This window comes from Mustela nigripes, chromosome 7 (genome assembly GCF_022355385.1).
Source record: "Mustela nigripes isolate SB6536 chromosome 7, MUSNIG.SB6536, whole genome shotgun sequence".
Classification (NCBI taxonomy): Eukaryota; Metazoa; Chordata; class Mammalia; order Carnivora; family Mustelidae; genus Mustela; species Mustela nigripes.
This window is the reverse complement of record NC_081563.1, coordinates 136,009,409-136,022,984: the sequence shown is the minus strand read 5'-3', so window position 1 is coordinate 136,022,984 and position 13,576 is coordinate 136,009,409. Positions and strand designations below refer to the sequence as shown.

The 13,576-nt window shown below is 50.2% G+C and overlaps 1 protein-coding gene across 4 annotated transcripts in view; it reads left to right on the top strand.

The window, feature by feature from the left end:
• The window catches only part of LOC132022055 (serine/threonine-protein phosphatase 4 regulatory subunit 1-like), an 82,969-nt gene that overhangs the window by 43,847 nt on the left and 25,546 nt on the right, over positions 1–13,576 (top strand). For 3 of the 4 annotated variants that reach the window (XM_059407295.1, XM_059407296.1, XM_059407294.1), the window contains exon 6: positions 7,744–7,890. In XM_059407295.1, coding sequence (XP_059263278.1) covers positions 7,744–7,890 — 147 coding nt within the window. Of the gene's footprint in view, positions 1–4,820; positions 4,938–7,743; positions 7,891–13,576 lie in introns of those variants that run through there. The other variant, XM_059407297.1, reaches the window with a different exon arrangement.

Genomic DNA, 13,576 nt, shown 5'->3' with positions numbered 1-13,576 from the left:
CATCCCTGTAGTGTGGTTTGAAATGTTCCTCTGTTCCCAGTACTTCCTCTGAACTGCTAGTTAAGTCTAGAGGCGTGGACAAGTTCAGAGTTTTGTGTAGTATAGTGAGAATCCTTTTTTGGTGCTGTTGTGTTTTCTTGCTGCATCAGATCAGGAAGCATAAAAGCTGTGTGAGGGGCTGGGTTGTGTTTGGGTTGTGTCAGCCTTATCTGTTGAGTACAGAATTCCTCGCCAAGAGTTTGTATTGGTATTTCCAAAATCACATGGAGGATTGTAGAGCTTTTACTTAATTTGATTTTATATTCATAACTTTTTGTTTTTACATAGTATAAATCTTGCTTCATAAGGGCATTAATGTGTCTCTGTGTGTGTGTCTAAAATGAAAGTACCAGTATGATTGCTGACAATATGATTACTAAGAGTACAGCAGGATAACTGAATATAGTTTGGGATTTCTTTAACGTTCTTTCTGTTTTTGGGCTGTCTCCCACTAGAGATGCACAGTCATTAACATTAATATTAATGAGATTGTGTTTCAAAGTCACTTGTATTAACCCTTCTCTTTGTGCCTAAGCTGCCAACTTGATCCACAGTGAGACTCATTTATTTTTTATTTTTAGGAATTGCTTTAGCTTTTACATTTTGATTTAATTTAGACTTATAATTATTTAAAATGTTTTCACATAATTCCAAGTCAAAACTGTTAAAGTACATTCAGAAAAATCTGACTTCCAGGGAGCCCGGGGGGTTCAGCGGGTTAAGTGTCTGGCTCTTGGTTTCAGCTCAGGTCAGGGTCTCAGGACTGTGAGACTGAGCCCCGTGGTGGGCCCTGCGTGCTCTGTGCAGAGTGTGCTTGAGACTCTTTCTCTCTCCCTCTCCCTCCCCTAAAATAAGTAGATGCAATCTTTTAAAAAAGAAAAGAAAAGAAAAATCTGACTTCCATCCCTGCCTCCCCTGTCTGTTCCCTCCCTCCCCTATAGATCGCCATTTTTTCCGGGTTTGGGATTCTTCTTCCCTTTAAAAAATATGCACGGATAACTTGAAGCGTACGCACATGTCCTTGTGTCCCGCACCCCCTGTCACTTTCTCGGGTTCAAGTGGCGTGCTGCTCATGCCGCCGTCCCTCGCTTTCCGCGCTGTCCAGGGTGTTCTGCGGATCAGTCCGAAGCAGGCATGGCAAAGCTTCCTCATCCCTTTCCCCAGCAGCAGGGTACTCGCCGGGGAGAGGCAGCGAAGCTCGCTCATAGACATTTGGTTATTTCTACTCTTTTGTCACTTTAAAATCGTTGCCACAAGTAGCCTTTGCAGCCTTTCCATTTGTGTGAGTTACTGCGGGAATGGATTTGCACAAAGGCAAACCTTGTATTTATAATTTTTTTTTCTTTTTAGAGAGAGAGAGAGAGAGAGAGAGAGAGAGAATGGGAGCGAGCACGATGCAGGGGGAGGAGAAAAGGGAGAGGGAGAGCGAGAGAATCCCAAGCAGGCTCCACAGCCAGCACGGAGTGGGACGTGGGGCCCAGTTTCACGACCCTGAGTTCATGACTGGAGCTGAAATCAAGATTTGAATGTTTGACTGAGCTACCCGGTTGCCCCTATATTTATAATTTTTAATGATATGCCAAGTTTTCATTATTGTTTCTGAGAAGTTCGCAGTTGCAGCTTATCTCTCTAAATCGAGTGTTTTTAAAGAGCAAATGCTGTAAGTGTTACCCCGTGACATGATTGAATGTAGCGCTCAGATGAGGAGGAAAGTCCTTCTGTTTCTGCTCTCCTAATGCCAGTATTTAGATTATTTTTGCATTTTCTTCCTCAGGTGCTTCCGTTTTGTCCTGCGTGCGTCTAATCATAATGGGATGCGGTTTCTCCCATTCACTCATTTACTCTTCGGCTTCTGAATGCCTGTTACCAACCAAGTGTGGTGCTTTGTGCCGGGGATAAAGACATGAGTAGGACAGATTTCCTGCCCCAGAAAGCTCACTGGCGTGCAGTAGACATTGTACATCTTCATAATCTTCGTATTTTTACTTGTGTTGAATGCTCCACCTCCGTTCAGCCTTTCGGGGCAGTGGATGCACTGAGCATTATAACGGGTGCGGTTATGTTCTTCCACTGGCTGCTCTTTTTCCTTTGGATATGTTCTTGAAGATGAGATTGCACTGGGTCAAAGAACTTGACATTTCCTTGACCTTTTACATATATCATTGCCACTTATTTGGTTCCAGAAGGGGAGAGGCTGGAACTGTGATTTGGGCCCTGGGCTCTCTCCTGTCTCTCCTTGCTCTGCCACCACCCTGAGTCTTCTGGTCCCAGGGGCCCGTGGCTCCCACCTACCCTTGTCCTCCTGCCTTCATTTCCTTTTCTGCTTTGGCTGCCCCCGCACTCAGCCTTCCCTTTCTGGCAGCCTCCCCATCCGCACCCCTGATTTTTGTCCTTTTGACGGTGCCTCCACAACTCTGCCCCCACCTGCCAGCCCAATCACAGCCCACAGACTCCCACATCCCGGAGGCCAGGTTGGTGGGGAGGGGGGCTTGGGGGCTGCTGCCACCGCAGATTTACGGATTCTGATTGCAGCCGGACTCGCAGGGTTGCCTGCCGACCCTTCCATCCGTCCCTCCTCAGCTGGCCTTACATTATCCAGGGCAGCTCTTTCAGACCTTTGCCACTGTCATCGAGCCTCTCCATCTTGGCCTGTCGTGCACCAAACCGGTGACCTTGCCTTTTGCTTCAGTGAGAAAATAGAGGCCTTCTGTCTTCATCCGCTCTCTCAACAAGTGCATCCGCCGCATGCTCCCTTCGGCTCCCTGGAGCCCAGCCAGGGGCCATCAGTATACTCCCTTCTCCTGCCCCCAACGCCCAGCTGGACCTTGCCAGGTGTCCTTTGTTTCCATAATAAACAGAACTCTTCTCCATTCCTGTCACCTTTAAACACAGAAATATGGCAGAGCCCAATCTTCCTTCAGACTCTAATGCCTTCAGACATAGCTGACTCCTTTGGGGGCCGCCTATCCCGGTCCTGCTCTGAGGCCACCACATCTGTGCCTTCTGCCCACGTTGGTGGTCTTGCTCCTTCCAGATGCCTCTCCTCTCCTCCTGCCCATCTCTCCTCCCTTTAACTGAGGCCAGCCCTTCCAGACCTCCTCCTTGTGGGGATGCCCAGGGTCCCCGAGGAGGTCGGATGCCGCATTCGGCCAAGGCTCAGATTCTTTTGCCTGTGGGAGTGGTTCTGTCAGGTCGGCCAAGCAGCTGCGGCGCTGGCCTCCCCGTGCCAGTCATCAGTGCTCTCCAGGGCCAGCGCACCTCACAGGGACTCACGGTGGGTAAGAGACCACAGCATCGGGCACCATAGTGACAACATGACCATGGTTGCTGGTACTGCTAACAGCTTGGGCTGCCGGAGCTCGCAGGGTGTGACCTACCCGGCTCCAGGATTAGCGAGGATTTTCTTGTTTACTCTCCTTAAGTGCCCTGTGAAGTGTGGGCATGCACGTTCGCTCCCCTTTGTTTGGGAGACGCGGGGCCGAGGTGCAGGTGTGTGTGTTGGGGCACCATGAGCTACGCGGGAGCCTGGCAGGCCGCCCCGGTTTCCCCGGGCTCATCTGGTGAATGTGTTGGGACCACCTAGGCTCTTCTGGATGTCATGACTAGTACTTTCCCGTGTTAGACTCCGAGCACTGACCCTAGGAGCTGTGTCTTACTTGATGATCTCTGTGACCGAGCCCGGGGCCTGGCACCTGCTCGCGTTCTAGGAGCGCACTGTGGGACCGAGGCAGCCGTCGTCTGTCCCATTTGCCGGTGAGACCACGTTTCTGCAGATGTCCTGAGCTACTTGCCTTCTGTCTCACAGGACACGGGGGTCCCAGCCCCTCTTCAGGGCGACGCCTTCCTTTCCGTCTTCTTTCCTATCCTCTTATCTCAAGGCTGGCTTATTTTCCTAGTCCCTCTCATTGGCTTTTCTCTTTCGATTTTCATCATGCCTCCCTCTCCCTCAACCCTCTGGGCCCGGGCCTCCACCCCAAGTGCCCCGCCGCTCCCGTCCCTGTTGCCAGGCTTCTTGAGGAAGGTCGCTCTGCAGCTTCTGGTAGGCGTGGGCTCCCGGTGTAGGATCCCGGCCAGGCGGCGGCTCACCGCACAGCAGCCAGTGGCCCCCTGTAGCCACAGAGAGGTGTCCCGCCGTGGGCTCTACTCTTGTCACTGTGAGATCTGGTGTTTTTTTTTTTTTTTCTTCAGAGATAGTTTTGATTTTTAAAACACCGTGAAATGTTTTCATCACACTGGAGGATTGTGAAATGAACACCCATATACCTACTACACTCACTCAAGAAATGTTAAACTTTTGTAATACACCAATTTAATTTTTTCTGAATGGGCTGCAGATCCGGTTAAGACTGTGCCGTGCCCTCGCCACGCGGTCCTTCTCCCTCTCTCCCCTTCTGTAGGAGAGCGCTACACCGAGCCCCCGGGTGTCCTTCCCATCCAGAGTTTTATAGTCCCACCACTTGTGTAAGTGACCCTGAATAAGAGTGTCTCGTTTTAGGTGCTTTAAAACCTTATATAAATGGTGTCAGACTGTACTTTCCATTCTGCCGCGTGCTTTTATCCCTCTCTTTTTAAGATCTATCTACATTGATCCCGAGAGCTCATGGTCATTCATTTTAACTGTGTGATGGTATTGCATTTATACGCTTTCCACAATTTATTTGTCTATACAGTGACTTCTTTTTTTTGCCTTTACTTGATTTTTTTTTTTGCACTATTTGTCACCATTAACGACTTTTGGGTCTTTGAAGAAACCTTTCTTGGCTGCATCCTAGACATTTAGTGTCTCTCTCCCAGCGATGGGATGCACAGGTGCCGGGGATGTGTTCTCTGTTCGTCCTGGAACTCAGCATCAGGTCCGTGTGCGTTGGGATCGTCTTACCTCTTACGTCGCTCTCTTGGTAACTAGTCCTATGATTTTAGTCATGGTAAATCAGGATTCATCTGGGGGAGACGGGACCCCACACACTGTTCTTTTTTTTTAAGGTTTTATTTGTTTGTGCAAGAGCTTGAGAACGGGGGAGGGAGGAGCAGGAGCCCCACTGAGCAGGGAGACTGGACACGGGGCTCGATCCCAGGACACAGGAGTCATGACCTGAGCTGAAGGCAGATGCTTCACTGACTGGGACCCCCAGGGACCCCTACCCCGCACACTGTTCTGAGCCTTTTATGTCTGTAGTTTGTGTCACTCCACAGCTGCCCTGGCAGGTGGGACTGTCACCTTGCTCGTCTATAGACACGAAGCCTAGCCTCAGCCCTCCGCCGCTGGCCCTGGAGCCCCCACTAGTGCCTGCAGGATGCAGATGGGGTGCATCCTGGAAACACGGCAGGGTCTCCTGTGGGCAACCCAAGTGTCCCCCGCCCCACCCCTTCCCTTACTGCTGGTGTGTTCTTCCCCAGGCTCCAGCCCAGGCCCAGGTCCTTGCCGCCCTTCAGGATGTGGTCTGGTCCCCACACCCCCACCCCGTCCCAACCTTTTTTTTTTTTTTTTAAGTGCCAGGATTCCTTTGGTTTTCTCATCTGCTCCTGGAGGCCTGAGCAGAGCCACATGCCCAAGGCTGTCCCCAGACCCTGGAGCTCATGAGTTGGCCCCGCTCACGGGCCGCTCTCCGGAGGCCTCCCGTGGCGTCCTGTTGGGCCCCCAACTCAGACACCCACCCCAGGCCTTCAGTCTTCTTTCTCCTTTTCTTGAGTTTGGTGATTGGTAGCCTAAGGCAAAGAGCCCAGGGTCATGTTTGGTTTTCCAGGACCGTCTCTAGTGATGAGCTCAGTTCTCTTTGGCAGCATCTCTCAAGGCTTCCCTCTCCTTAATGGGCCCCATCCCCGGAACCTTTGCCTCGGCCAGAGCCTCTCTGCCCAGGAGCCCCTCGCCTGCTCTCGCAGCTTTCAGAGCCACTTGAGGCTTCTAAACTGGCACCCTCACAAAAGCTGTGTGTGCTTTTGTCACGCCTCTGCTTTCCAACCCTTGAGGCTCCCCCATGCCCTGGAGTAAGCCCCGGAGGCCCTAGCCCTGCCCCACCCCAGCTGGCCCTTCAGCCTCCCCTGGGTCACCTGAGGCAATGCCCCCTGACTTGTCCCAGGTCTCCAGAGCTCATCTCGTATCTTTGGGCCCATCGTCCTCTCCCCTTTCATGGCTTGCTGCAACAGTTCCCAGGGACAGCCAAAACCAAGCACCACAAGCTGGGGACTTCGAACAGGAGACATTTATTCTCTCCCGGATGTGGAGGCTGGAAGTCCAAGATCAAGGTCTCATCTGGGTCACACTCATTCTGGAGGCTTCAGGGGAGAATCTGTTCCTCGCCCCTGCCAGCTTCTGGAGGTGTGGGCCCGCTTGGCTTCCAGCTGCGGTGCCCTAGCCTCTGCCTCTTTTCTCCTGTGGCCTCTTCCTCTTCTGTCTGTCTTCTCCCCTTGCCTTTCTCGTAGAAGGACACTTAGAAGATTGTCCTTAGGGTCACCCTGGTAATCCCGTGGATGAGCTCCAGGTCCTTAACATGACCCCAGTCACATCACAGAGACCCTTTTGCCATAGAAGTCACATTCAGAGATTCTGAAGATTGGAGGTACACAGAACTTGTGGGGTCTGCCCTTCACCCTGCCGTCCTCAGCAGGCTTCTGACTGCCTTTGACATTCTGCTCCACGTCCTCTGCTGAGGACTGCCCCCCCGCTTACGGCTTTGCCCTCACTGTGCTGCCGCCCACTGGTGTCCTCAGCTGCCACCTGGGATTGGGTCACGCGGCAAGGCGGCCGATGAATCTGGCCCTCTTAGGCTCTGCTTCTCGCATGTTCTTTGCTCCTGCATGTGCTGGAAAGCTCAGTAAGTGTCTGACATCTCCTAGTTATTGGGGACTTTGGTTGGACACTGCACCGCATCCTGTGACCCCAGCCTGGTGATGCCGCTGGGGCGTCACCTCTCCCTGCCTGCCCCTTCCGCCGAGGCTGTTGTGGCGGCTACCTCGCTGACCTGCCTTTCGTTGCCTCTAGTTGACTGGGAGCACCACTACCGCCACGAGCTTTCTAAAGTGCCGTTTTCGTCTTGTCGCTTGTTTGGAAGCTTCCCTGTCCGAGCGCCTCTGAGGCTGCTTCTGGAACTGCCGTCTGCTCACTTGCCACTCTGCGTGCTCTGCTGGGGCCCCGGGGCTCTTGCCGGCCTCAGTGTCATCTCCCACCCCTTGCTCTGTGGGTGGCTGTTTCCTGTGTTCTCCCTCCCAGATGGGTTCTCTGTCCAGCTTCTTGTTGTCCCTCTGAGTACTGGTGCTTGCTCGCTCCTCCTCTCTGGACCGAGGAGGCTTCTGAGGCCCGCCTCACTGGGCCTCGTGTCTGGGCCTCACTGCGCCTCGTGTCTGGGCCCTGCCCCGCGGCCTTCTGTGGTCGTGTGTGCGGGCATCTGTGCGGAAATCCGGGGTTTGGGCCGTGAGGCAAAGTGGGGGCACTATTGGAGGACAGGTGGGGACATGACCTGAAAGGGGACCTGGGGAAGAGGAGTTCGGCCCAAGAGGAGAGGGAGGGTAGGAGCCAGCCTGGCAGAGAGAGCCCTGTTCTCTGAGGCCTCGGGGGAGGAAGTTCAAGGGGAGGGCGGGGCGCCCTGTGCGGTTCACGTGTGTCCGGAGGCGGCCAGCTTGGCCCTGCCCTCGGGGAGCTCATCTGGCTCCGGGAGAGCACTTCAGCTCGTTCGGTGTTTCACCTTTTGCCTTCTTTTCCTCTTCTAGGTTAGAAAATCAAGTCAGGAAGTGCTCTTGATTCTTCTGGAACAAGATCTAATTTCCCAGCACGATATTGAAAACAAAGTGTGTCCAGTCCTGCTGGCGCTCTCTGCCCCGGATGGTGATGATGAGTATAAGGCAGAAGCTGCGAACGTAAGTCTGTCGGGGGGTGGGGTGACAGCTCTGCACCTCGGTGGACTGTCCCATAGCTTGGGGTGAGCGTGACTTGCGATCTCACAGGTGCTTGGTGTCGGCCGGCACTTTCCCTAAACAAGGCGGCCGACAGTGTGGCCTTGGTCCGAGGTTCATTCACAGTTCGGATCTGAGCGTGTGTTGGACGTGCTTATCCTTAGATCACCAGTTGTTTTAAGACAGCAAAGTTGTCGAAATCAGAGTGGTTGAGGCTGAGGTGAGGCAAGATGCAGAGATTTGTAGGGAAATCAGTCTTTGGACCCACTGGGATCACAGACCTTGTTTTCCCAAAGTATGGAACCCAGTCTAGTGTGGGCGAGGGTTTAGCTTGTGTTTGGGCTGTTCAAGAAAGTCCAGTAGACATGGCTGACTGTGTGTAGTTCAGGACAAGGTGGTGCTTTGTAGGTCTGTGAGCGGATAAGAGGGTCCATTCTGAAGAGTGCCAGCATGGCCGGAATGTCCACGGCTGTTTAGGATGTGCCCTGTGGCAGCGTCTGCTCATACCAGTTAAAGGACTGGTACAGATACTAAATTTCTTCTTCGTTCAACAGTTGTTTTGTGGTATCCTTGGGTTTGTAAGATTCTGTGCCCATCATAAAGTGACTATAGAGTCAAGGGCTTTCTACTTGCTTCTAGAACCCTCATTTACAAAGTAACTGCTAATGAGTCCGTGGGAGCTTTCTCCTGTTAGCCCAAACACAGACTCTTCACTTGTCCTCAGGCCTTCTCCTTTGTGGCACCAGGAAGGTCATCCTCGGCCGTCTTGTGTTCTGTGGCTGCTTCCCTCCACTGACCCATGCAGACGGCGCTGCACAGAATAGCTGCCTCTGTTTCTCTTAAAGCAGTAATGACTCAGGATTATAACAGCCTTTTAGGAAAATCATACGTAAGGATTAAAAAAAATCATAGGCCTTCATTATGAGTACAGTAAGACCTAGGAGAGGATTGTTTCCTTGGTTGGAAAAGAATGACGTTGGAGAAAGGAATTCTTTTTCAAAGTCAGGAAACAGCACATGGAGCTGAAAAATTGTATTATAGCATCAGAGCCTTTGATAATTATTCTTCATTTATGTAAAAGTTTTTCTCAACTATGAGTTACAGGGTTGGCTTTTTAAACTAATTTAAGTTTTTGCATATTCCATATGTTTCTAAGATGAATCAGGCTGAAGAATAATTGATTTTAAAATTCAAATTCTCCAGGGTTCTTTTATAAATTTCAAGTTTCCCTATAAGAAATTACATTTATTTTGCAAAATGAACCTGGATAATATCATTTAGTTGGAATATTTGGCAGTTGAGCAGTGAACTTTGCCAGCTAGATCTTCTTTGTTGGAGCGTTGGTTAGGCAAGTTTCCAAGGTTAGAACCGTCAACCAAGTATCTTATCCCTCAAGACCGATGATACTGTGAAAAATAATGCTCGAGACGTTTTTGCATGAGTTTTGTTTTGTTTCCAGCCGCTCCGTTCTTGTCGGCAATATGCCTTCTCTCCTCCTCCTCCTGCCTGTTCTTTTTCTTCTTCTGGTGAAAATGTTTGGAAAATATAGCAAGCCTTCATAAAGCTATCTCCACAAATCACCTACAGAACAAATTAGTTCACATAAATTAAGTGAGTGGCTGATATCATTACTCGAATGTGTAAGCTTTCCAGTGTGGCTGCCAAGAACGATGAATCTCGAACCCTCCTCAGGCCGCGGTGCGCCCGGGTTTCAGGGTTTTTCTGGAGGAGTGCCACTTCTCTCCCTACAGATCCCTGTCAGAAGCAGGATTTGGGGTGCCTTGTCAGGCCCCTGCATGCTTTGGTCAGATTTGGAAGCTGTCCTGTGTTCCTTTCCTGGAGCCCTGAGGCCAAGGGGGAGGAGTCGTGGACGGGTCTCACTCCTTAGGGACCCAGTGTCGAGGAGCCCAGAGGGTGCTGTTCGCGTTAGCTAGAAATGACAGGATGGTTGGGGGTGGGTTTCTATCCTCAAGGAGAAGCGGCCCACATGTGTGGTTTGGAGAGCTCCTCAAGGAGGGCAGGGTTCCCAGCTGGTCTGCGGGTGACCTCCAGACACTGCAGGCACCTCCATGTACCGGCGTGGAGGGTGATGGGGAAGGAGAGAAGCCAGTCTTGCTGCTTGTTTTGGGCTCTCTTCCAGCCACATGGTGTGAATGTTGCTGCAGCCTGCCGACTGTCTGTAAACACGCGCCCGCTCGGAACAGTGCGGCTCCAAAGGAATTGCCTTTCGCTCAGAGGAGCCTGCATGCCTTCCTAGGCAGGATGTGTGTCTGTGCTCGCACCTTTGCATTCTTGTTGGGGGTTCCAGTCAGCTGAATCTGGTGCCAGCACCCTGAGCTCATACTTAATTAGGGAAATCAAAGGTAGCCAAATAGACGTGGCCTGGGCATTTTTAAATAGAGTTGTGCCATGTAAGTTACAGGCTGGTGTCTTACATCCTGCTTCCTCACAGACATGCGCATTTTGGTTTGTGAAATCTTTCTGCAGATGGCAGACAACGTCCGGGACTCCCTCCTTTGTGCGTTCGGAAGGCTCGCTTCGTATCTGTCTCCTGTCATTTAGCAATCGAATTGTGCACTTGACTTGTTTATTTCTCCTTCCAAAGCGCGAGCTTCTAAACACAGGTGTCTCTCCGCCATCGGCACCCAGCACAGTGCCCAGCCCAGAGTCAGTACTAAATAAATGTTAGTTGTTGAATGAATGAATCGGTAAAAACTGGAAGCGCTGCATCCTGTAATTATATCTAGACGGCGTAAACAGGCCACCAGAGACCAATTATAATTCCTCTTGCTTGCAGGAAGGCCATTAGCATTCCGAGATTATAACTAATTGTCAGAAGCCTATTTTTCTCTCTCAACACGTTTTCACATTAAGGCTTCCTCATTTTTTGTCGTCATTCCTATTTTTAAGCTCATTTTTATTTGTGCATTTATTTAAAAAGAACGTCGTGGGTATGTGTTGTGAAAGAGTAGTCCAGTTGACTATTCTTACACTCCAGGCGACTGAAGGAAGGCGGTCGTTCCATGCAGGCAGCTCCCAGGGCCACGGGGATGTCATTTCTTGTCCCTCGGTGTGCTGGCTGGCTTTTAATGATTCGGGGTTTGTTTTATGCGGGTAGTAATAAGGTCATGTGGGTGTGGCCGACGGAGACGGGCAGCTGGAGACACTGGGCGCTCTTTGGTTGCCTGTTTCCCTGGATACGGGAGCTGCGAGCTCGTTTATTGTGGTCGCCACCGGGTATGGCTCTGCCTCGAGTCAGGTCAGAGAGAGGCGTCCAAGCTCGGAAGGTGCAAGCCTTTCCTTGCTGTGGGGTTAGAGTCCCCTCCCCTTGCCCCCCACACTCCCCCAGCAGTCAGGGTGCTTCTCCCTCTCGTGTGCCGTGTGCAGAGTCCAAGCAGAGTCGTGGGGAGCTGCTGACCCGGGACCTTGTCCTACTGGGGCCGTGGGTGCAGCGGGCAGAGCAGACACAGAGCCGGGAGTCCTTCTCCACCTCCTCCTTCCGGCTTCTTTTCTTTTGTGGAGGGGGTAGTGGGAGAAGTCTTTAGAAATTTGGGGGATGATTTTTCATTTGGTTTTAATTTCGAGCTTGTAGGAGATGTTCAGGAGCGAACTCTTGAAGTCTCGTGTACCGTCTCCTCATGCGCTCCCATAGTCTCTTACGGTCTCCTTACACACGTGTGTGCACACACACAGACGCACACACATCTGTGTGTATGTATTTCTCTGTGAGCCACTTGAGGGGAAATTGGAGGCATTATGCCCTTTTAGGGCCCCATTTTCCAGTGTGTATTTCCTAGAAAACAAGGACAAACTCTCTTAAACCCCACAGCACATTGATCAGAATCGGACTTCGATACGGGGCTGGCATCGCCTTCACAGTTCATGCGCAGATGTTGGCATCTGTCCGGGCCCTGGGCCATGGCCACATGATGCACGGAGCCGTCACAACGCTTCTGTCTCCTTGTTTCTAGAACAGATCCTGAGCCTAAAATTTTGTAACGTTAACATGTTGGAAGAGCACAGGCCAGTTCTTGGGTAGAATGTCTCCCAGTTTGGGTTTGCCCTATGTTTCCTCATGATTGGATTCAGGCTCTGTGTCTCTGACAAGAAAGGTGAAGACACGAGTTCTCATGTGTCACGGCGGGAGGCCCAAGACTTCAGCGTGTTCTGCCTCTGGCCCTCGTTAACTTGTGGCTCAGGAGATAGAGGTGGTGTCCACCCAGTTTCTGTGTCCTCTTTTACCCCAGACGTGAGGAGGGAAGTCACTTGGAGCCCGGGTGCTGTCATCAGACTGCCACCTGCGAGTGTGGTGCCCGTTGGTTGTTCACGTTGATCTTCTCCCGTGAAGAGCGCTCCCTTCTCCATTATTAGCTTACGTTTTGTTGTTGATTTTCATATCTGTATTCAAGAGGACTATTGTAGGCAATTTTGTTTTCCTATTACGTTTTTGTCAGATTTTAGAATCTGGGTTATTTGGGCCTTAAAAAACGAGTTGGGAAACATTCCCCGCTCTTCTATTTTCTGAAAGATTTTGTTCAAAATTGGTGTTGTTTTTTCCCTTACGTGTTTGTTAGAATTCACCAGTAAAACCTGTGGTCCTAGTGTTTTCTTTATGAGATGGTTTTTGATAGCAAATCCAATTTAGGTATGGCAATATTCAGATTTGTTATTTCATCTGTGTCATTGGGTAAGTTGTGTATTTTAAGGAATTTGTTAATTCCCTTTAAAATTTATTTATTTATTTATTTGACAGAGAGATAGAGCACAAGCAGTCAGAGAGGCAGGCAGAGGGAGAGGGAGAAGCAGGCTCACTGCTGAGCACGAACTTGATGCAGGGCTTGATCCCAGGACCCTGGTATCAGGATCTGAGCCAAAGGCAGACATTTAACCGACTGAGTCACCCAGGCACCCCCAAGGAATTTATTAATTTCATCTAAGTTGTTAAATATATTGGACTAATAATGTTGCTTATAATATTTCCTTATCCCTTTTGGGGAGCTGGGTGGCTCAGTCAGTTAAGTGTCTATCTTTGGCTCAGGTCATAATCCTGGGATCTTGGGATAGAGCCCCGATCCGGCTCCCTGCACAGTGGGGATCCCCTTCCCACCCCTGCTCAGCACTCTCTCTCTCTCTCTCAAATAAATATATAAAGTCTTTAAGAAGATACTTCCTTATCCCTTTCATACTGAAAGATCTGTAGTATTTTCCTGTTTCATTTATGATGCTGGAAGTTTGTGTTTTCTCCCCCCTTTTTCTTTCTCGATCAGTCTTGCTAGGGCTTTATCAATTTTATTGACACTTTCTTTTTTTGGTTTTGTTGATTTCATTATTATTTTCTTTTTCATTTATATCTACTGTTTATTGTTTCCTTCCTTCTATTTACTTCGATTCAGTGTGCTTATATTATTCTAGCTTATTAAAGAGGAAACACTGTTTTAAAGTCCATCTTTTCCCTTTTAAGCCTGTAAAGGTTTTATGTGTATATCTTTGTGCTATATTGACCCTTTTATTAAGGGATTACCTCTGATAGTAATCTGCACACACTTCTATGTTGACAGTGTTCTGCTTTCATTACCATGGACGTGGGCCTTGCTTTTGTATCCAGTTGGACAGTTTTTGCTTTTTTAATTGGAGTCTTTATTCTGTTTAT